Source organism: Narcine bancroftii, chromosome 3 (assembly GCF_036971445.1).
Source record: "Narcine bancroftii isolate sNarBan1 chromosome 3, sNarBan1.hap1, whole genome shotgun sequence".
Lineage (NCBI taxonomy): Eukaryota > Metazoa > Chordata > Chondrichthyes > Torpediniformes > Narcinidae > Narcine > Narcine bancroftii.
Window position 1 is genome coordinate 106,228,722 of NC_091471.1, and position 23,652 is coordinate 106,252,373.

The 23,652-nt window shown below is 38.9% G+C and overlaps 1 protein-coding gene across 1 annotated transcript in view; it reads left to right on the forward strand.

Annotated features, from left to right (window-relative positions):
• Positions 1–23,652, forward strand: part of LOC138756704 (gamma-aminobutyric acid receptor subunit alpha-2-like) — a 184,203-nt gene that overhangs the window by 75,498 nt on the left and 85,053 nt on the right. Inside the window, exon 6 of the mRNA XM_069923092.1 lies at positions 10,206–10,288. Coding sequence (XP_069779193.1) covers positions 10,206–10,288 — 83 coding nt within the window. The remainder of the gene's footprint in view (positions 1–10,205; positions 10,289–23,652) is intronic.

Here is a 23,652-nt window from a genome sequence, read left to right on the forward strand (position 1 = left end):
TTCTTTCGGCAATAACATTGTTGGACCCAATTTATCTCGTAAATATGGTTTTAATTGATAGAAACAAAATATTGTATTATTCTATGCCATATTTATTTTTAATTGATCAAATGACATTAAATTTTCATCCTTCATAACAATCTGCAATATTTAAAATTCCTGTAGAGAAACAAATATTAATAAATGGTATGTTTCTTTTGAATCAAAGGCATTTTAATTAACCCATAATTCCTTATTTCCATTACATTGTTTACTTTGTTCCATATATTAATCAAGTGCTTTAACAATGGTGTATCCCTATCCTCAAATATTAATCTTGGTTCCCATTTATATATACAATCTTCTGATGTATTTTCTCCTATCTTACCATCTCTATTTTGATCTATTCTGGCTTTTCTCCTTTTTCATAAAAAGAAGAGAGAAATCTCATTTGCCTAGCTCTATAATAATTAAAATTTGGAAGTTGCAGACCTCCCAATTAATATTTCCATGTTAATATCAATGTTCTTAGCATCTTGCCTTTCCAAATAAATTGCCTTACATATTTATTTAGTTCCTTAAAAAATGTTTGTAGAAAAGATATAGGTAATGTTTGAAAAATATATTGCACACTTGGAAATATATTCATTTCTATAAAATTAAATCTTCCCAATAATGTTATTGGCAATTCCAAACTTTTTTGTAAAATCTTCATAATTTTTCTTGTGAAGGGGTAACTATATATATATATATATATATATATATATCTTTGGCTTGGCTTCGCGGAATTGAGGGGTGGAGGAGGCAAGAGGGTGCTAATAGGGGTGTATTACAGACCATCAAATGGGCCAAGGGAATTAAAAAAAAAAATATATATATATATATATATATATATATATATATATAGTTTAAATTATTATCTACCTGTATCCCTAGATATTTTATTCCACTCAATGGCAATTTAAATTGAGAATCACTGAGGTAATCACCTTCAGTCAGTGGCATAATCTCACTTTTATCTCAATACCTTGTATCCAGATACTATTCCATATTCTTTTAATTTTAAATATAATTTACACAATGAATTTTCAGTTCTAACAAATAAATTATTACATCATCTGCAAACAAATTAATTTTATATTCCTTTCTGCCAACTCTAAAACATTTAATTTCAGGGTCAGACCAAGCCAATTCTGCTACTGGTTCTATTGCTAAAATAAATAAATCTGGAGATAATTAACATTCTTTTCTACTGGACCTAGTTAATTGAAAAGATGTGGACATTGTCCATTTGTTACAACTTTTGCTTTTGGTCCATTATATAAATCGTTAATCCAATTAGTAAATATTGGTCCCAATCCAAATTTATCACGTACTTTAAATAAAAAGTTCCATTCTAACGTTTCAAGATAACAAAGGTAGGATGGAGATTAGGGTAGAAGGTAAAAAAGAGAATATATGTGAGGGTCATTCTCTGAGATGCATATATTTTAATGCAAGAAGCAAAGTGAACAAGGTAGATGAGCTGAGAGCATGGATAGATACTTGGGGTCACGATATTGTGGCAATTAGTGAGAACTGGCTACAGGAGGGGCAAGACTGGCAACTTAATGTTCCGGGATACATTTGTATTAGATGTGATAGATCAGGGGGTAAAAAAGGAGGAGGAGTTGCTCTGCTTGTTAGGGAGGACATTACTGCCATGTGGTGGCAGGATGGTATGGAGGGATCGACCAGTGAGGCTGTTTGGGTGGAATTGAGGGGTGGAGGAGGCAAGAGGGTGCTAATAGGGGTGTATTACAGACCATCAAATGGACCAAGGGAATTAGAGGAACAAATTTGTCAGGAGATAATGTATATGTGTGAAAATCATAGGGTAGTGATCATGGGAGATTTTAACTTCCCACACATTGATTGGGATACCCATACGGTTAGAGGGCTTGATGGGCTGGAGTTCGTTAAATGTGTTCAGGATTGTTTTCTAAATCAGTTAGTAGAAGAACCGACTCGGGATGGTGTAATACTGGACCTCCTGTTAGGGAACGAGCTAGGTCAGGTAGCGGACATTAATGTTGGAGAACCAATTGGGTCTAGTGGTCATAATTCTGTTAGTTTTAGGGTAGTTTTAAGGAAGAGCAAGGAGAGGCCTAAAGTTGAGGTTCTGGATTGGAAAATAGCAAATTTCGAAGGAATAAGAAGGGATTTGGGGAGTATTGAGTGGGACAGGATATTTTCAGGTAAGGATGTTAATGAAAAATGGAGGATATTCAAAAAATAAATTTTGGGGGTAAAGAATAGTTGTGTCCCAGTCTGGATCAAAGGAAAGGCTGGAAGTCATAGGGAGGCTTGGTTTTCGAGGAATATTGGACATTTGGTTAGGAGAAAAAGGGAGGTGTACAAGAGGTATAAAGAGCAGGGAGCTGAGAAGTTAAAAGAGGACTACAAGGAGTGTATAAGGAATCTTAAGAAAGAAATTAGAAAGGCCAAAAAAAGGCATGAAGAGGCTTTGGCTGACAGAGTAAAAATAAATCCAAAGGGTTTCTATAAGTACATTAAAAGTAAAAGATTAGTGAGAGATAAAATTGGACCCCTTGTAGATAGCGAGGGTAGGCTGAGTGAGAAGTCTGAGGAAATGGGGGAAATTTTGAATGATTTCTTTGCCTCGGTATTCACTAGGGAAAAAAATGTTGAAACAGTTGAAGTAAAGAAAAATAGTGGGGAGGTCATGAAGCATACAAGGATAACCGAGGAGGTAGTGATGTCTGTGTTAAAAAAGATAAAGGTGGATAAATCTCCCGGACTGGACAAAATATGCCCTAGGACACTCAGTGAGGCTAGTGGACAGTTAGTAGGGCCATTAACAGAGAGATATTTAGGATGTCACTGGCCACGGGGGTGGTACCAAAGGATTGGAGGGTGGCGCATGTGGTTCCTCTGTTTAAGAAAGGGTCCAAATGCAAACCTGGGAATTATAGGCCTGTAAGTCTGACGTCTGTGGTGGGCAAGTTGATGGAAAGTGTTCTGAGGGATGCTATTTACAAATTTTTGGAGGTACAGGGATTGATAGGGAGTAATCAGCATGGTTTTGTCAGGGGTAGATCATGCTTGACAAACCTGATTGAGTTCTTCGAGGGGGTTACAAAAAAGGTTGATGAAGACAAAGCTGTGGATGTTGTCTATTTGGACTTTAGTAAAGCTTTTGACAAAGTTCCCCACAGGAGGTTAGGAAAAAAGGTGGAAGCATTAAGTAGAAATAAGGAGGTAGTGAAATGGATTCAGCAGTGGTTGGATGGAAGGTGTCAGAGAGTAGTGGTAGAAAATTGTTTGTCCAATTGGAGGCCGGTGACTAGTGGAGTTCCTCAGGGTTCGGTCCTGGGTCCACTATTATTTGTTATATATATTAACGATCTGGATGTAGGGGTAGAAAATTGGATAAGCAAGTTTGCGGATGACACAAAGATTGGTGGTGTTGTGGACAGTGAGGAAGATTACCATAGATTAAAAGGTGATTTAGGAAGGCTGGAGGTGTGGGCTGAGAAATGGCTGATGGAATTTAATACAGATAAATGTGAGGTGCTACATTTTGGAAAGGCAAATTTAAATAGGTCATATACATTGAATGGTAGACAATTGAGGAGTGCAGAGCAACAAAGGGATTTAGGAGTTATGGTAAATAGTACCCTCAAGGCTGATACTCAGGTAGATGGTGTGGTGAAGAAGGCATTTGGAATGTTGGCCTTCATAAATCGGAGTATTGAATTCAAGAGTAGGGAGATTATGATGAAATTGTACAAGGCATTGGTGAGGCCAAATTTGGAGTACTGTGTACAGTTTTGGTCACCAAATTATAGGAAAGATATAAACAAAATAGAGAGAGTGCAGAGAAGGTTCACGAGAATGTTGACAGGATTTCAGGATCTGAGTTATAGGGAAAGGTTGTGCAGACTGGAGCTTTTTTCTCTAGAGCTTAGAAGATTGAGAGGGGACTTGATAGAGGTGTTTAAGATTTTAAAAGGGACAGACAGAGTAAATGTGGATAGGCTTTTTCAATTAAGAAAGGGGGAGATTCAAACTAGAGGACATGGTTTAAGATTGAAGGGGGAAAATTATAAGGGGAACATGAGGGGAAATTTCTTTACGCAGAGGGTGGTGGGGATGTGGAATGAGCTTCCGGCAGACGTGGTCGAGGCGGGATCAATGGTTACATTTAAGGAAAGACTGGATCGTTACATGGATAGGAGGGGACTAGAGGGGTATTGACCGGGTGGTCAGTGGGACTAGGAGGGTGGGGATTTGCTACGGCATGGACTAGGCCGAACTGGCCTGTTCTGTGCTGTAAGTGGTTATATGGTTATATGGTTAAATGCCTTTTTCAGCATCTAAGGCCACCACTACACTCAAGTCTCCTCTCTTTTGTGCAAAATGTATTATACTCAATAATCTGGTCACATTATCTGCTATTTTTTTTCTTTTTAATAAAACCATATTTGTCAATTTCGGCAAATATTTTTCCAACCTATTTACTAATTTTTTAAAACTATTTTATAGTCTGCAGTTCACAATCAAATTAGTCTGTACGATTCTGGTTTTAAAAGAACTCTATCATTTTTGGTATTACTGTTATTATTGATATCTTAAAAGATTCCAGTAAAGTATGTGTTTCAGCTTCCTTGTCCAAATACTTTCATAAATGGAGGAATTAATAAGTCCTTAAACTCTTCAGAAAACTCAGGTGGGAAACCATCCTATCCTGGTGACATTACATTGTATTGAGTTTCTTTGGCTTGGCTTCGCGGACGAAGATTTAATGTGTCCCTAACTAACACAAGGGAAAAAGGGGCAGCCAATTCTCTCTGCTCTTCCAAATTTAATTTAGGTAAATTTATTTAGGACAAAAAATAATCTATTTTATTATCATCCTTTAAGGATTCTGATTGATATAATTTAGTCTAAAATTGTTTAAAATTTTCATTAATTTCTTGTGGTTTTACAATATCTTTAATTGCAATAATCATTCTCGATGCTTGTTCTGTTTTCAACTGCCATGCCAGCACCTTTTGTGCCCTTTCACCCAATTCATAATACCTTTGTTGAGTTCTCATTATCAATTTTTCTGTTCTATATGTTTGTAAAGTGTTATACTTACTGAAGTTTTTTTTAATTAATAAGCCGTCTTCAATTATTCTTATTTACTTGTTGCTGTAAATCCTTTTCCAAAGGTCTTATTTCTATCTCTAATGGTTCTACCTCTTTCATATAATTTTTCCCAATTTTAGAATTATAACTTATTATATGACCACTTAAGTATGCTTTCATTATGTCCCACAAAATAAATTTATTATAAAACAAATTAAGAGTTAGTCTCAAAAAAAATCCTTATTTGTCTTCTAATAAATTCACAATTTTTTTTTCCTTTTTAATAACATAGAATTAAATCTCCATCTATTAACTGATTTTACTCTAGCCCACATCGTTATTGTCAACAACAGAGGGGAATGATGTGATAAAATGCTCACCTTAAACTTGCTTGTTGTATTCTACCTTGAAGTTGCACAGCTATTAAGAAAAAAATCAATCCCAGAATAAAAATCATGCATGTTTGAATAAAAGGAGTAATCTCTTTCTCTTGGATGAATTCTACACCGTGCATCTATTAAATTGAAATAATTTATTAACAACAATGTAGCTATAGCTGCTTTCATTCATGTTATTACTCTTGTCTATCTATCAAGAGCTGGAGCTAAACAAAAATTAAATTCTCCCACATTAATATATTTTCATGTGCATTTACTAAATTTATAAATGTTTCTTGTATAAAATTTTCATCATCAGCATTTGGTGAATATATATTCATAAATGTCCAATATTCTGAAAAAAAATTGAGAATGTACAATAACATATCTCCCTACAGGATTGGTAACTACATTTTGTATTTTAACAACCAGAAGGTTCTTATGTATTAAAATCACTACTCCTCCAGCTTTTGAATTAAATGAAGAAGCTGCAACATATGCTGCCCAGACTCTCTTTAACATCTGATGTTCTTTTTCAATTAAATTAGTTTCTTCCAAAAAGGCTATGTACCTTCATTTTCTTAATATATGCCAAAATCCACTTCCTTTTCTCTGGACTATTAAGCCAATTAATATTAAAACTTAGTATTTAATACTTTATCCATTGGTATATTTTAAAAGCAATTTAATACTATATCTCCCCTTCACTTCTCTCCTCCCACTCCTTGTTGTTTCAAATCTTTTTTTAACTCATATGTTAAGGCATAGCCATCTTGTCAATCGAGGTAGAACAGAAAAAGAACAAAAATAATATAAAAATAAAAGTAACAAAAAAAAACCTTCTAACATTGTTCAAATAAGACACAACATTATCCCCCTCTATTTTAAGGGTTGTGGCCCAAGCCACAAAAATACACATGATTCATGAGATGTCAGTCCATTTCCCTGCCGAATGTTCATTTATTTTGAATCATTTCCATTAGACTGAGTAAAGTAATTTCATTTCATTCCTCATCAATCAAGAAGAATTTTAAACTCCTGCAACCCCCTATTCAACTTCTTGATGAATAGTCAGTAAGACATCTGCATATTCATGCGCTTGTCCAGGGTCTGTAAAGAACTTATTCGCTCCTCTTTGCACAAAGATCTTAAGAGCCGCAGAGCAACATAGAATAAACCTATAACCCTTCTTCCACAAATTATTCTTTACTGGATTGAATTCTTTCCTTTTTTTCAACAACTCAAAACTGATGTCAGGATAGAAGAAAATCTTGTTTCCATGACATTCCATTGGACCCTTTCTCTGTTTGGCTTGCTTTGCTGCTAGTTCAAATATTTTCTCTCTAACTTAATAACAAAGAAACTTTATCAATATAGACTGTGGTTTTTGATCTGGAGATGGTTGTTGTCTTAAAGCACTATGTGCTCTTTCTATTTCAATATCACCTTGAAACTCCGGTATCCAACATTGAAAAAAGATTATTCCTTCTGCACCTTCTTTAAGGCCAACAATTTTAATATTGTTTATTCTGCTGAAATTCTCTAATAAATCCACTTTCACACAATTATTTATTCACAGCAGCCAGTGCATCAGCTGAATTTTCCATTTTATCCATTCTCTCCTGGACAATTTCTACACCAAATTCAACATTTGTAACTCTTTCTTCCATGTCTTCAAATTTCTTCTTCTTCTTCTTCTTCTTCTCCTCCTCCTCCTCCTCCTCCTCCTCCTCCTCCTCCTCCTCCTCCTCCTCCTCCTCCCCCTCCTCCCCCCCCTCCCCCCTCCCCCCTCCCCCTCCCCCACCTCCCCCTCCTCCTCCTCCCCCTCCTCCCCCTCCTCCCCCTCCCCCTCCTCCCCCTCCTCCCCCTCATCCTCCTCCTCCCCTCCTCCTCCCCCTCCTCCCCCTCCTCCTCCTCCTCCTCCTCCCCTCCCCCCCTCCTCCTCCCCCTCCTCCCCCTCCTCCTCCTCCTTCTCTTTGTCTTCCTTTTCTTCTTCCTCTTCATCCTCTTCTCCTTCGTTGCTGGCTTGCAGATCAGTTACATATTCTTCTTCTACAGTGTTTCAAACAATCTGCCTTCTCTAACAAATTCTTCAAATTCCTTTGATCTGCGCATGCGCAGTGACTCTTCTTCTTCCTCTTCGTCTTTCCTCCATGGCTGCAGCTGTGCTGGTGTTGCAGTTAGCTGAACAGCTGCCTTGAAGACTCTTGTCGATTGGCTGGAGGTCTTCACTAAAGTGCGCTGGCTCCATCTGCAAGGTAGGCCTTCCTTCTTATCCTTGGCATTTCCTTTGTTGCATTCCTGATGGGCCAGCGATGTTTTCCTCCTTTTTTTTTTGGTGACATTAATAAAATATTGTCTGTCCACTCTTAAACAGTTTCTGATACTTTACTTCTGGTCTCTTTATTGATTTTCACTTTTTTCCTGGAGAGACAGATCCTTACATCCTGACTCTACCTCATCACATGACGTCCCCTGAAATACACACATGTGACCAATTAACATACTAACTGTGTTTGCTTGAAAGTGGAAGGAAATGGGAGCTCCTGGAGAAAACCCATGCCGTCATGGAGAGAATGTATAAAATCCTTATTGACAGTGGCAGATTCAAATTCAGATTGTTGCTGATGTTAAAGCATTGTGCTAACCACGAAGCCTTCTTCATGAATGCCTCTGCCATGTCAAAAAGGATCATGGGGATAACACTATATTAATTGGCTTATAAATCAAACATTTCAACACATAAATCTTATTGTGCCCTAAATAAAACCAGGGCAAGGATGAATGATAATATTGCCATTCTAAATAAAGGAATGTAGCTGATATTCATAAACATACTTTATTTAATTTTGTTTTGTTCATCTCTTTAATCTAACTGAGAAAATGGCCTACACAGGTCGAGCTCCCAGAATAGCCATCAGCAAACATGGTCACATTTCAAGCTTACATATTGAGTAAGACCCATTCCTGTAACCGTTGGTTGGCACTTCCCATTCGTAAATAGGCCTATTTGATTCCTTACTTGGACCATTTTTAAAGTTAGCACCCAAGCAGGGAATTAGGAGGACCACTTAAAGAAATGATCCCTGGAGCTCTCACCATCATTTTGAACCCCCTTTGTTACAATATCCAGAACTTCCTCTCAATATCACAATGTCTGCTTGGTCCCCCCTTAATTCTCCTCTCTGACATTATTCCTAGCTGAATTCACAGATGAATCATTCTTTAATAAACCTATTGGAATTCTTTGAAGAAATTACAAGCAGGTTAGATAAAGGAGATGCAGTGAATGTTGTGTATTTGCATTTTCAGAAGACATTTGACAAGGTTCTGCATATGACGCTACACAACAAAAATAAGAGTGCGTGATATAACAGAAAACATATAAATGTGAGTGAACATTAGCTGATTGGCAGGCAGCAGAGAGTTGGAATACATATCATATTCTGTTTGGCTGCCGGTCGCTTGTAGTGTTCCACATTGGTTGGTGTGGGGGCCATTACTTTTATGTTATACAGATACTCCTCTACTTAAAATGGTTTGACTTATGATTTTTCAAAGTTATAATGGTACAATAGCGATATGCATTCTAATGAAAATACCTGTATGTCGCCACTTGGTACTGTAGTTTCACAATTCGCCGCATGGTGGTGTGGTGTGACTGTCATGTTTTAAATAAATTTGCCCAACTGTAGGCTACGTTAAGTGTTCTGAGCATGTTTAAGCTAGGCTAGACTAGGTTATGATGTTTGGTGGGTGTGGTGCTGTTTTCTTTTTCGACTTACGATTTTTCCACTTACGATGGGTTTATCAGAACCTAACCCCTTCATAAGTCGAGGAGCATCTGTGTATCAATGATTTAGATTATGGAGTGAATGGCTTTGTGGCCAATCTTGCAGATGATATGAAAGTACATGGAGGAACGGGTAGTTTTAAGGAAACGGAGGCTGCAGAAGGACTTGGATAGATTAAGAGAATGGGTAGAGAAGTGGCAAATAAAATTCAATGTCGAAAGTGTACAGTGATGCACTTTTGTAGGAAAAAAATAGGCAAACTTTTTCAAAATGGGAAGAAAATTGAAAATATGCTGATGCAAAGATGTCTGAGTGTCATCGTGCAGGATAGCCTGAAGCTCTGCTTGCAGGTAGAGTCAGTCGTGAAGGTGGCATTCATTTCAAGAGGAGTAGAATATAAGAGCAGGAATGTGATATTGAGGCTTTGTAAGGCACTGGTGAGACCTCACGGAGTATTGTGAGCAGTTTGGGCTACTTATTTAATTCAAACTTTCAACACTTGTTTTGGTTAACAAAATCATTTGGTTTTAAGTATTGTAATCTGATAAATATAGATAACAGTTTACAATATTAGTTAAGCAATATAAATACTATTGGAAACAACAGATGTGTTAATTTAAATTTAATTCATGGTGACATGTTACATATTGATTAACAAAATCATTAAGATCACTTTATGTATAATGTACATTTGAAGATAAAAACTCTGCTATACAATTAAAATGGTTTATGCAGTTTTCAAAAGAAGTCCTGCTTGTTTAATTAACTTTACTTTTCCTTTGACAATGTGAATTGGAACAGTTTGTTTAAACCTGAAGATTTATAAGTAATGCAGAGTAATTTTGGAAAAAAAATTCCTGGAGATGTAATTTTGCTAGTAATGGTTTCTCATCGAGTCAATTACAATGTGTTCTCACAGGCTAACTGTTCAAGCAGAGTGCCCAATGCATCTAGAGGATTTTCCAATGGATGCACACGCTTGTCCTTTGAAATTTGGAAGCTGTAAGTATTAAGATCTGGTTTACTTGATTTTTAAAAAAGTTTTACAAAACCAGCTATATTTTTTATGCAGCCATTGAATTTAAGGCCATCTGAAATCTTTGCTGATTGAATGATAATGGATAAAGTCAGTCAGTGGTGCTTGATAGTGGCTCAGGAGAAGAGCAATGAACCTTCTCTTGATCACTGCATCCTAACTTGCCAGATGGTGGTTTGAGAAAATGCAGCCACCAAGTGTGGTGGTCTACCTCTGCCCTACTGCAGGGGGCAACCTCTGTACCTGCAGGAGAGTATGGGGGACAGGACAACACCTGGCCGGCCGTCAGTCAGCTGACCTGAATGGATCAAGCCGCACCCGGTCGGGTGTCAATCACCCTCTGGGATATAAGCCTGTGCCAGCCTCCCGAGGCCTCACTCAGAGTTTACAGCAGCCACAGCCAGCTTGGCTCTGTGGATGTCTTTGCCAATTAAAGCCTGTTGTACAGTCTCTTCAGTTTTGTGTGTTTGCTTCTGTCTAACAGTGCACCACACCAAGGCACTATGATAACTCCCCACCTTGATGGCCCCAGTCCTGATTTTGCATTTCTGGGCTAGTGGCTGTGGACATACTTCTCCTAGTTGCCAAGGGAATATCAAATCTTTTGAGACCTTGCTTGACCTTGTCATTGCATCAACAGAAAAGTTAATCCACTTAAACAAAGTGTTAATAGTGTACAAAATGTCATAGGGATACTGCAAGTGTTGCTATGTAATTTGAAGTACTTTGCACATTGAATAATTTACTTCCACAAATTGAAATGAAGTAAAAAAAAATTGAGGGAGATCTAAAATAGACTGTGAACATGCATATCATCTATTTTACATTAGCTCAATAAGGCAGAATCTAAGTCATAGAGCACTGACTTTATAAAAGTTCACTTTTCTATCAGCAATTATGTCCAGATCGTTTTCTGTGATCTAAATGCTATATATTTGTAAATTGCTTTGATCTTCTCAAGAAACAGTGGTAGTTGAATTGAAAAATAAATGGCTGTGTTGTAATTCTGAAATAACATTCCAGGCAGCATCAGTAGAGAGAGAAAAACAGAATGAATGCTTCAGGTTTCACTAGAATTTTGAAAAGTTGGAAACCACTGCTCATATAAATCCTCTGTGATTCTACTACTTATTTAATTATAATATTTATTTATTTTAATATTTGTATTTGTGTACTGTATCGTTTGTCTCTAGGTGTATTATGTCTGTATGTGTGTTTGCAGTCTTTGGCGCTGAGGGCAGAACAATAATGTTTCACCAGGTTGTTCTTGAGCAATCGGATGATAAATAAACTTGATCTTAATTTACAATGAAGGAGAGAGCGAATGTCTATATTTTGGAGAAGTACACAGATGGTGTCAATATTGGCTGATGAGTGGTGAAGGTGATTTGCACGGAGGATGTTTTAACAGAAGGAGATGACTAGTGGGAGAGAGCAAAAATGGTGGTACTATGACATACTGAATACTGATTGCTGAAATCTTAAAGAAAGAAAATATTTGAAAATACTGAGCAGGTTAGGCAGCATCTATGGACAGAGAAAAATCAGAAGTTGATGACTTTACATGAGAACTATTAATAGTTGATTACTTTTTTTTAAGTGTTCAAGCTGCATCCAAACAACTTTTCACATGTAATTAAAACAAGAGGGGAAAGATTTAAAGGGAACTTGAGGCATACACTGAGGTTAGTTGGCATATGCAATGATTTCCCAGAGGACATTTTAAGGTGGGTGGAATTGTGATATTTAAAAGACACTTTGATGGATACCTGGGTGGGAAAGATTTCAAAGATATGGGCCAAATACAGGCAAATGGGACTACTTCAGGTCTACTTGGCTATCACAGACAAGTTGGGCAGTGTGACTGACCTACCAAAACTAAAATGAGAACAGTTTGGAAAATATGAATTGGAAAACTATTCTGGCTCCTTTTCAAATGTGCTCCTCGTCACTGCTTGCCATGGAGTCTGTAATTGTATGGGTTTAAAATCTAATTTTCACTTTCTATAGCTAGGAAAGCAGACAGTTAATTCCAAGAAAGTTGGTGGGTGTAGTGATATGACCACCAGCCTACTGCAGGGGGCAATCTCTGTATCTGCAGGAAGACCACCTAAGGGCTGACTCCACCTGGCCAGCTGTCAATCAGCCGACCTAAATATAAACCTGAACCGGCCCCTCCTGAGCCAGTCGCACGGGGAGCCACCAAGTCTGGTGTTCAGACTTTTACCTGAATAAAGCCTGTGGTACAGTCTTTTGAGTTTTGTGCTTGTTTGCTGCTACCTCAGTGCACCACAGTGGGACTTCCCGAGGTCTCTTTTTGAACTGCTGTTCTGAGCATGCTGGGTAGATGCTGCTCCAAAAATAGCAAGTTACCTCTCTAAATATGCAGATTGGGTTTGAAAATGCTGTTAGGGTTTATGTGACTTTCTCATCAGGTAAATCCAGGAGAAAGGGGAACTAGGGCCAGAAAAGGATCAGGCAGATGGCTCCCACTAATATTTTTCTTTCTTTCAAATAGGTATAGAGAGATACAGTATCAAAACGGGAACAGAAAATCCATGTTAAGCAACAAAATTTTTTAAACACTAATCTTAAATTAATCTTTTTTTTAGTTCTCCTCATTTTCCCCCAGATTGCACTGCTACATACGTGCTTGGGACAATTAACGGTGACCATTTAAGTTGGTTATCCACACATCTTTAGGATGTGGGAGAAAACTCACATGATCACACAGAGAATGTGTAAACTGTAAATATCTTTAAAAAATGAAAATTTGGTAAGTCATATATGTTCAAAAGACATTAAACAATCTTCCTTAAATAAATTTGCAATATAAATAATACCTTTAATTTTCCATATAGAGAAGGATTAATCAATTATTGATGGGAAAAATTATGTTAGATACCATTAGATAAAGCAGTTTTTTAAATTTAAAGAAAAATTCTAAATTGGAACCAGACTCACAATATATGTTTGAGTATTGGATTGATTGACTTTGGAAAAAATAACTGGAAGGGAGGCCCCCAATAAAGAGGCCACTGAATCCTGCTGTAGAGATCTCAATTCTAAACGTGTCCGTAATAGATGATCCAATTTATCAGAATAAAACATCCAAAAACTTAGAAAAGGAATAAAATCTAAAATGAGGTAGGGCCATACCTCCACCCTTTTTTAAAATTTTTGTAAATGAAATTTATAATTCTATAATTTTTGTTCTTCCAAATAAAGGAAGAAATTTTTGAATCAATATATTCAAAAACAAAACTTAGGATGAAAACTGGAATCGCTTGAAATAGCCATAAAAACTTAGGTAATATTATCATTTTAAATGCATTAATATGACCTATTAAAAATAATGATAAAAGACTCCTTTGGCTCAAGGACCCATCTTATTCTAGACCTCCAGTAGTGTTTCAATGGTTCCTCATATTATGTCCCGTTTAAGTTAATAAAAAATTGGATATCATGTGTTTGATTCATCGGTGAAAATTGAAGATACATGGTGACCTTTTATGGCTTATTTTCATTTGATGTAAATGTTTCTAATGTGATTAGATATATTCACTCTTCCAGGTGAGATATAATCTTACCTTTGTCTTTTGATTCACAGTATAAATCAAAAGCTACAAATTATATGTAACCCTCAGGATTTTTTTAATTAGTTTTCTTTTTGTCAATAAAGAGGATTAAGTGGGATTTTAATTGGTTGTACCCAACTTATGACTGTAATGGAGACTGAAGGATTGGTTGTAACTCAGGTTAGTCGTAAGTTTGATTCACTCTGCCGTGCATGCCCAAGGTCATGCAACAATCAACAAATGAACATGTGGGTGCAAACGACATTGACAAGAAAAGGGAGGAGGTAATGAAAAGGGATTACAGTGAGCTGGGACAAAAGCTGAAAGACAGGAACGCTAGGGTGGTGATCTTGGGATTACTACCTGTTCCAAATCCAAGTGATGAAAAGAATGTAAGGATAAGGAAAATGAATGTGTGGCTGAGGTGCTGGTGTACAAGGCAAGGATTTGGCTTCTTGGATCATTGGGATCTCTTTTGGGGAAGGCATGATCTTTACAAGAGGGACGGGTTGCACCTAAATCCAAAAGGTGTCAACATTTTGGCAAGTATGTTTGGTACAGCAGTGGGGCAAAGTTTAAACTAATTTGGCAGGGGTATGGGAACCAGAGTGATAGGGAAAAGGGTAGGGAAGATAAGTAATGGCCAGGAAAAGTAAAATAGGAAAAGTAATGTTGGGAGGAGAAAGTAAAAAATCAGATGGTGCAGTGAGTTTTCGGGTCAATGATAGTGTTAAGAAAATTACAAAGAAAAATAGTGGGCAGAAAAATCAAAAGAAAAGGTTACAGAAGTCACTAGATATTAAAAGGACAAAGAACATAAGGGCACTTTATCTGAATGCCCGCAGTATTAGAAATAAGGTTAGTGAACTTGATGCGCAAATCGGTACCCGTGCCTATGATTTGGTAGCCATCACGGAAACATGGCTACAAGGTGACCCTAAATGGGAATTAAACTTTCAAGGGTATCAGGTGGTGCAAAAAGACAGACAGGATGGTAAGGGAGGTGGAGTTGCACTCTTAATCAAAGATGAGCTCCAGGCAGTAGTGAGGAATGATATAAGATCTAAAGAGCATAATGTAGAGTCCCTTTGGGTAGAGATAAAAAATAACCAAGGGAAAAAAATATTGGGGGGTGTTATCTATCGCCCACCAAATAACAATAGTTTAATGGCACAGGAAATAAATAGAGAGATAAGTGAGGCATGTAATAATGATACGGCAATAGTCATGGGGGACTTTAACTTCCACATAGATTGGGAAAATCAAGTTGGTCGTGGGAGTCTAGAAGAGGACTTCATAGAATGCTTCCGTGATAGCTTTCTTGAGCAGCATGTTAAGGAACCCACAAGAGAAAATGCTCTCCTGGATCTAGTGTTGTGCAATGAGATAGGTCGAGTAAATGATATAATAGTCAGAGACCATCTGGGAAATAGCGATCTTAGTATGATTGAATTTCTCATTCAGATGGAAGGGGAAATAGTTAGATCTAAAACTAATATATTATGCTTAAACGGGGGTGACTACCATAGGATGAGGGAGGAATTGGGCAGAGTGGCTGGGAGCACAGGCTAATTGATGAAACAGTTGAGGAACAGTGGAAGATTTTCAAAGAAATATTTTGTAATGCTCAACAAAAATATATTCCGGTCAGGAAAAAGGGCAGCAAGAGAGGGAAAAATCAAACGTGGTTAACAAAGGAAATAAAGGAGAGTATAAAATTGAAGGTGCAGGTGTACAAAGCTGCAAAGAGCAGTGGGAAACTGGAAGATTGGGAAAACTTTAAGAGACAACAAGGGGTTACAAAGCAGGTAATAAGAAATGGGAAAAAAGATTATGAAAGTAAATTGGCACAAAATATAAAAACAGAAAACAAAAAATTTTATAAATATATAAAACGGAGGAGGGTGGCCAGAGTTAACATAGGACCCTTGGAGGATGAGAAAGGAAAACTGGTAGCAAAAAATGAGTAAATGGCTGAGGCATTAAACAAATATTTTGTGTCAGTCTTCACGGTGGAAGACACGTCCAGCATGCCCAAGTGCAGAGTTAAGGATGCGAATGTTGGGGAGGGCCTTGATAAAATAGTTGTTACAAAGGAAGTAGTGATGGAGAAACTAATGGGACTAAAGCCAGACAAATCACCTGGTCCTGATGATATGCATCCAAGGGTTCTGAAGGAAATGGCAGAAGTTATAGTTGATGCATTGGTGGTTATATACCAAAATTCCTTGGTTTCTGGGCAGGTCCCGGCAGACTGAAAGACAGTAAATGTCAAGCCACATTTTAAGAAGGGATGTAGGCAGAAGACTGGAAATTATCGGCCAATTAGCTTGACGTCTGTAGTTGGAAAATTGCTTGAAGCTGTCATTAAAGATGAAATAGTGAAACTTTTGGAATGTAAGGGTTCAATTAGGCAGACGCAGCATGGTTTTAGAAAGGGGAGATCTTGTTTGACAACCTTGTTAGGATTCTTTGAGGGTATAATGGGTGCAGTGGATAGAGGAGAACAGTTTGATGTATATTTGGATTTCCAGAAAGCGTTTGATAAGGTGCCACACAAGAGACTTATCAGTAAATTACAAGAAAGTGGAGTCCGGGGAAGTATATTGGCTTGGATTGAAAATTGGTTGTCTGACAGGAGGCAGAGAGTCGGGATAAGTGGGAGTTTTTCAGGTTGGCAGAGAGTGGTAAGTGGGGTGCCGCAGGGGTCAATGTTAAGCCCACAACTGTTCATCATTTACATTGATGATTTGGAGGAGGGGACAAAATGTGGTGTAGCCAAGTTTGCGGATGACACCAAATTGAGTGGAAGAGCAAATTGTAATGAGGATGTGGAGAGTCTGCAGAGGGATATAGTTAAGCTGGATGAGTGAGCAAAGGTCTGGCAGATGGAGTACAATGTTAGTAAGTGTGAGGTTATCCACTTTGGCAAGAAAAATAAAAGAGCTGAATATTATTTAAAGGGTGAAAAACTACAGCATGCTGTTGTGCAGAGGGACTTGGGAGTGCTTGTGCATGAATCGCAAAAAGTTAGGTTGCAGGTGCAGCAGGCAAATGGAATGTTGGGCTTAATCGCTAGAGGAATTGAATTCAGGAGTAGGGAGGTAATGTTGCAACTGTATAAGGTACTGGTGAGACTGCACCTGGAGTTCTGTGTCCATTTCTGGTCTCCATATTTGAGGAAGGATACTCTGGCTTTGGAAATGGTCCAGAGGAGGTTTACTAGGTTGATCCCTGGGATGCAGGGGTTGACTTCTGATGAAAGATTAAATCGTCTAGAATTATATTCGCTCGAGTTCAGAAGAATGAGAGGAGATCTTATAGAAACATATAGGATTATGAAGGGTATGGATAGGATAGATGTAGGAAGGTTTTTTGAGCTGGCCGGGAAAACTAAACCGAGAGGACACAGTCTCAAGATTCGGGGGAGTAGATTTAGGACAGAGATGAGGAAAAATAGTTTTTCCCAGAGAGTAGTGAATGTTTGGAATTCTCTAACCAGGGAAGTGGTTGAAGCTGCCTCATTAAACATATTTAAAATTCGGTTAGATAAATTTTTACGTGATAGAGGAATTAGGGGATATGGGGAGAAGGCAGGTAGGTGGAGTTAGGTCATAAATTAGATCAGTCATGATCGTATTGAATGGCGAAGCAGGCTCGATGGGCCACTTTTGGCCTACTCCTGTTCCTACTTCCTATGTTCCTATGAACCTTTAATGGGGACTTAGGGCTGCCACGGGGAAAGGGGATCTCAGGTTGTGGGGGAAGCAGGGAGGGTTTTGTGCTGCTTCCAGGATAGGGGACCACTGTATACATTACTTTTAATACAAAATATGCACTTGCATAATAGTTGTAATAAAGATTTGTTTTTAAATTTGATTGTATGTGCAGGTGGAGGTAATTTGCATAGGTCAGAAGTCGAGGAGTACCTGTACATATATAAAATATTTTTGATGTCTTTTCTGTCTTCATCCAGTGCAGTGGAGGAGGGACCATGTTGATACTATATATACATATATATATATATCTATTGATATATATAGATAGATAGATATATCTATCTATATATATCATGTATATATCTATATCTATCTATATAGATATAAATACACACACACACACACACACACACACACACACACACACACACACACACACACACACACACACACACACACACACACACACACACAGAGGTGATATTCAATTTTCAATTTTATTCCCTTTTCATTGTACGATAGTTATTATTTAAAAATATATATCCATATATAATGGAGGACCATCGCCTTCCCAAGATCGTGTTATATGGCGAGCTCTCCACTGGCCACCGTGACAGAGGTGCACCAAAGAAAAGGTACAAGGACTGCCTAAAGAAATCTCTTGGTGCCTGCCACATTGACCACCGCCAGTGGGCTGATATCGCCTCAAACCGTGCATCTTGGCGCCTCACAGTTTGGCGGGCAGCAACCTCCTTTGAAGAAGACCGCAGAGCCTACCTCACTGACAAAAGGCAAAGGAGGAAAAACCCAACACCCAACCCCAACCAACCAATTTTCCCCTGCAACCGCTGCAATCGTGTCTGCCTGTCCCGCATCGGACTTGTCAGCCACAAACGAGCCTGCAGCTGACGTGGACTTTTTACCCCCTCCATAAATCTTCGTCCGCGAAGCCAAGCCAAAGAAGAAAGAAAGAAAAATATATATAAGATTGAAAAATAAAGAGTATGTATAAACCATGAAAATAGCATCCAAGGTCAGGATTAAAGCTGGACCTCTGAGGCACCAAGTGCTAATGTGCTGCCTTTGACATCGTTTCTTCCAAAATCCTGATTGTTCCCTTCCCAGGTTCCAAAGACAAAGTTAAAACCTATTCTGGCCTGCGCTCTGCATCATAATATCCATTTTGAATCTTCTATTCACATCTGACCTGTGCAAAAGACTGTTTGTCTCTTGCCAATAAATATGATTGTTTGTGCCTAATTTACCACTTGCTCTGTTGATCAGGATTTCTCCTAGCTGACTTTGGGCATCAGACTATTGGAGTTGTGCATTGAGAAGAATGAGCCTCAAACAGATTTTTGTTGCTAGTGCCAAGCCCTTTTTAATTTTAAAAGTTGAAACATGCACTCAGAATTATTAGCTGTCAGTTGATGAACCTATTCTTTGATTTCTAGTCAAGTTTTATTGGAAAAACAAATCGTAGACAATTACATTCAGAGGAACACTGTAAAGGCAACATTCTGAACTATTCAGAAAATAAATGTGTGCTAAGTTTGGTTTTGATAAGTTAATAGTTCAACATTTCCCACTCTCCAGAGTCAGGAATCTAAATGCATTTCCTCCTTGTCTACACATAATAATCATTTATTTCACACCCACAGCTTTAGCAAGTATACATATTTTTGACGATAAAGAGGAAATAATGAGAGAGAAGTTATGGCAGAAATGATATTTCAAAAAATCTTAATACCCCATTGGGTCTAAGCAGTTTTATAGACATTGTATAGCAGGACAGCAAGATGCACCAATCTACCAGTACTGTACTACAAGAGTAAAGTGTGACGGATGTGTAACTATTTGCACTTTATAGCACTGATGTATGATGAGAGATCTGTGTCCACTAGTACAATGTCCCAGTACTTTACAATAAATAAATGTGTGTCCACCAATGCTGTTAAGTGTAAAACATGAAAGTCTGCAGACACTGTGACTGAAATAAAAACACAATGCTGGAGAAACTCAGTAAGTCAAACAATGTATTTTATTTGGCAAAGCTCAAGATACATAACTAACATTTCAAACTTGAGCCTTCATCAAGGTATGAAGAAATGTGGACAGGCAATCTTTGCTAGGTCCTACTCCCCCGTCCCTTCTCCCCACCATTTTGATTGGGCACCTGCTTACATTTTGCTCATACCTTGATGAAGGGCTCAAACCTGAAAAGTTGGTTATGTATCTTTATCTTTGCAAAATAAGGTACACTGTTCGACCTGCTGAGTTTCTCCAGCATTGTGTTTTTATTTTAATATTGTGCAAGCATTGTACAGTGTAAGACTTCAATCTCAAAGTTACATGGCGACAGATCTTTAACTACCAACACCATGATCAGTGCCATTCAAGAGCAAATTGTGTCCATAATTATAATATCCTATGAGCACACTGGTAAACTATTTTGTGCCAACACTGCATCCATATTATAACTTTGCTCATCAATGCAGCTTCTTTGATCAGAGGTTACATGAGAGATTGCAGTCTCTGGAATTTGGACCAAAATGTGGTCTTGATTCCAAATTGAAATGTTCACTGTTATTTTTGACCTCAATTAAGTGTTTTGAGAGAAACAAATCTACTCCAGTCTTAGGAAGGATCTGGACCTACTTCAGTTCACCCATCATCACAGCAGGTTAATAGCAGATGCCAACTTGCTGGCTCTCCACTCTGCATTAGATTACCTGGACGTGAAGAACAGTTCGATGAGACTGTTTTTCTTTGACTACACCTCAGCTTTTAGCATCATCGTACCAGCAAAACTCATGACCAAACTAAGAGATCTGGGACACTGTCCATCCCTCTGCATCTGGATTCTTGACTTCCTCATCGGCAAACCCCAATCAGTGTGGATTGGCAACATCACCTCTTCCTCGCTGATCATCAACACAGGCTCCATGCTTAGTCCCCTACTCCATTCCCTATACACTAAAGATTGCGCAGCCCATTTCACCTCCAGCACAAATTAAATTAGTAGACAATGCCACTGTTGTATGCTGAATAGTTGGAAGTAATGAAACATGAAAGTGTGCAAATGCTGTGATTATCATATAAACAGAAATGTTGAAGGGACTCAACCAGTCTCACAGTGTTAATAGGAGATAATGATATATTACCAATGTTTTTGGCCTGAGCATTTCCTCAAGGGTTCAGTAAAAAAAAAGACAGGTGTTCATGTTAAAAGGCTAAGGAAAAGGGAAGAATAGGAGGGGGAAGAATTTGGCCAACAGATAAAAGGTGTCAATTGCATATGATGAGAGAACAGGAGTGAGGAAAGATGAGAATCGATGGGGAGGAGAGATTGCTTTTGGCTCAGTGGAAGTGAACAGAGAGAAAGGGGGAGGGAAGAGAGTGAAAGATAAAGAAAAGCAGCAAAGGGAAAGATGAAGGGATTAACGGAAACTAGAGAAGTAAATGTTAATGCCATCCGGTTGGAGAGTGCTCAGTCAGAAGATGAGATATTTTTCTTCCAATTTGTGGGTGGTCTCAGTTTGGCACCACCTGAGACCATTGAAAGACATATCAGCAAGGGAATGGGACGAGAAATTTAAATGGGTAGCCACTGGAAGATCCATGCTGTTGCGGCTGAGGTGCTCAGTGTAGCAATCTCTCAGTCTCTCTGATGTAGAAAAGACCACAGAGGGAGCACCTGATGCAGGGGATGACCCCTGCAGATACAAAAGTAAAGAGCTGCTTCACTTGAAAGAACTGTTTGAGGGCCCAAATGGTGATGAGGGAGGAGGTGTGGGTGTAAGTGGAACATCTCCTGCCAACACAGGAGTAGATGCCAAGAGGGCAATTGATAGGATTGGACAAGAGAATCATGGAGGGAGCAGTCTCTGGAGAAGGAGGAGAGGGAAATATGTGCCCAGTTGTGGGATATGGTAGTACGTGACAGAATTGGTTGAGAAGGATATGTTGGATGCGGAGGCTTGAAGGTGAAGACGTGAGGAATCCTGACCTTGTGCCTGAGAGTGAAGGGGACAGGGCAGTTGTGCAGGTAATAGAGGATATGCAGGTGAGGGTGAGTGAGAAGGTCAACATCTCTGATGATCTGCCATGGAAGACCTCGTTCTCAGAGCAGATGCAACAGAGACAGAGGAATTGAGAAAAAGGAATAGAATCCTTACAGGGAACAGGGTGCAAAGAGGTGTACCCGAGGTAGCTTTGGGAATTACTGGGTTTGTAAATGATATCTGTCGAGAGTTCGCCTCCCAAGAAGTAGATAGAGAGATTGAGAAAAGGCAGAGTGTTGTTAGAGATGGACCAAGTGAATATGAGTTTGGATGGAAATTGGCAGCAAGGTGGATGAAATTAACGAGTTCATCATAGATGAATATAGTGGAGGAAGAGTTGAGGGTCCTTGCCTGTAGCATGGATTGCTCCAAATAGCCAACAAAAGGCAGGCAAATCTCTGGCTCTTACGGGTATCATGGCTACCCCTTTGATGGAGAAAGTGGGCTGAATCAAAGAAGATGTTATTAAGCATGTTGACAAGTTCTGTTAGCCTGAGGAGGATGGTCATAGAAGTGGAACTGTTTGGACCAGTTGTCGAGAAATAAACGAAGGGCTTTGAAACTTTTGTTTTGGCAGATAAAAGTGTTTTGTAATGGATATTCATGGTAACAATGGGACAGTCAAGTTCAGGGAACAAGAAGTTTTCAAGTGATCGAGATGATTTGAAGTATCACAGATGTAGAGGGGAGGGACTGGATGGGGGGAATGGGGGGATGGTTGATTGGTGAAGAAAACAGTTGAGATTAGTGGATACCTGTTCATTGGGGCAGGATGATGTGGAAACAATGGGTCAGCCGGGATTATTGGGTTTATGTATCTTGAATAGAAAATAGAACTGGCAGTGAGAAAAAAATGAAGTTGGATGCCATACTAGATAGATGACTGAAAGTGTTGAGTTCAGAGATAGTGCATGCTACAATGTTTTGATGAGTTTTGTTGGGCTCCAGTTGGAAGGGTAAGTGTCTGTGAATTGACGTCTGGCTTCAGCCAGATAAACATCAGTGTGCTAGACTATAACAATGCTACCCTTGTCTGTGGGTTTCGTGGTGAGTTTGGAATTGGTGTGGAGAGAGTTAAGGACCAGGCATTCCGAGGAGGTTAGATTCAAATAAATTAAGGGAGTTGTGGTTGCGACGATTGATATCTCAGTGGCAGTTGGAAATATAATGGTCCAGAGAAGGCCGGAATTAGGCATCCAGGAGGAGATAGAATGTTTAAAGTGGTTGAAAGGTTCTGTAGTGGGGAGTGGAGAATCTTGATTGTATAAGTGGGTGTTGAGACGGGGCTGACAGAGGAAGTGCTCGGCATATTGCTTTCCTGGAACTTGCTGATGTCTGGGAGAAGGGAGACAAAGTTGAGGCCTCTATTGAAGACAGAGCGTTCCGTCTCCGAGAGCGGATGGTGAAGACCAGGGTCAAAGGGGTGGATGGTGTTGGGCGGGTGGTGAGGAGGTGGAAGGTAGGAAGGATCTGAGGGGAGGATTGAGGATATCAGAGGGGGCAGTGGGAGGGTGAGAGTGGCCATGGAGAGAATTTGTGACAGAGGATCGGTCATAGGGGCCACTGGTGCCAGAGTGAGAGTTCGCACGAGAGGCTCAGTCCTGTATGATGCCAGGATCAGGGAGAGTCAGAATATAGAATGGAGAATGAGAAACCTGGTTGCATGTGCCAGAACCACAATCCTGCTCTCAGAATTAAACAGACCAAGCTACTGGTTCTGGAATTGAGATAGGGAGGCCTAGGGACCATGTATAGGATGTTGCTGGGAAGAGTTAGTACCTTCAAGTTCTGAGAGTCCACTTATTGGAAAACCTCTCCTGGACCTAGCACGTCAAGACAACTATGAAGAAGGCCCAACAACTTCTCTGCTTTGTAAAAAGTCTGAGGAGACCTGGCATGTTGTTGAATATGCTATCAATCCTCTACAGTTGTACTGTGAAAAGTATACTGACTACTTGCTGGTTTGATC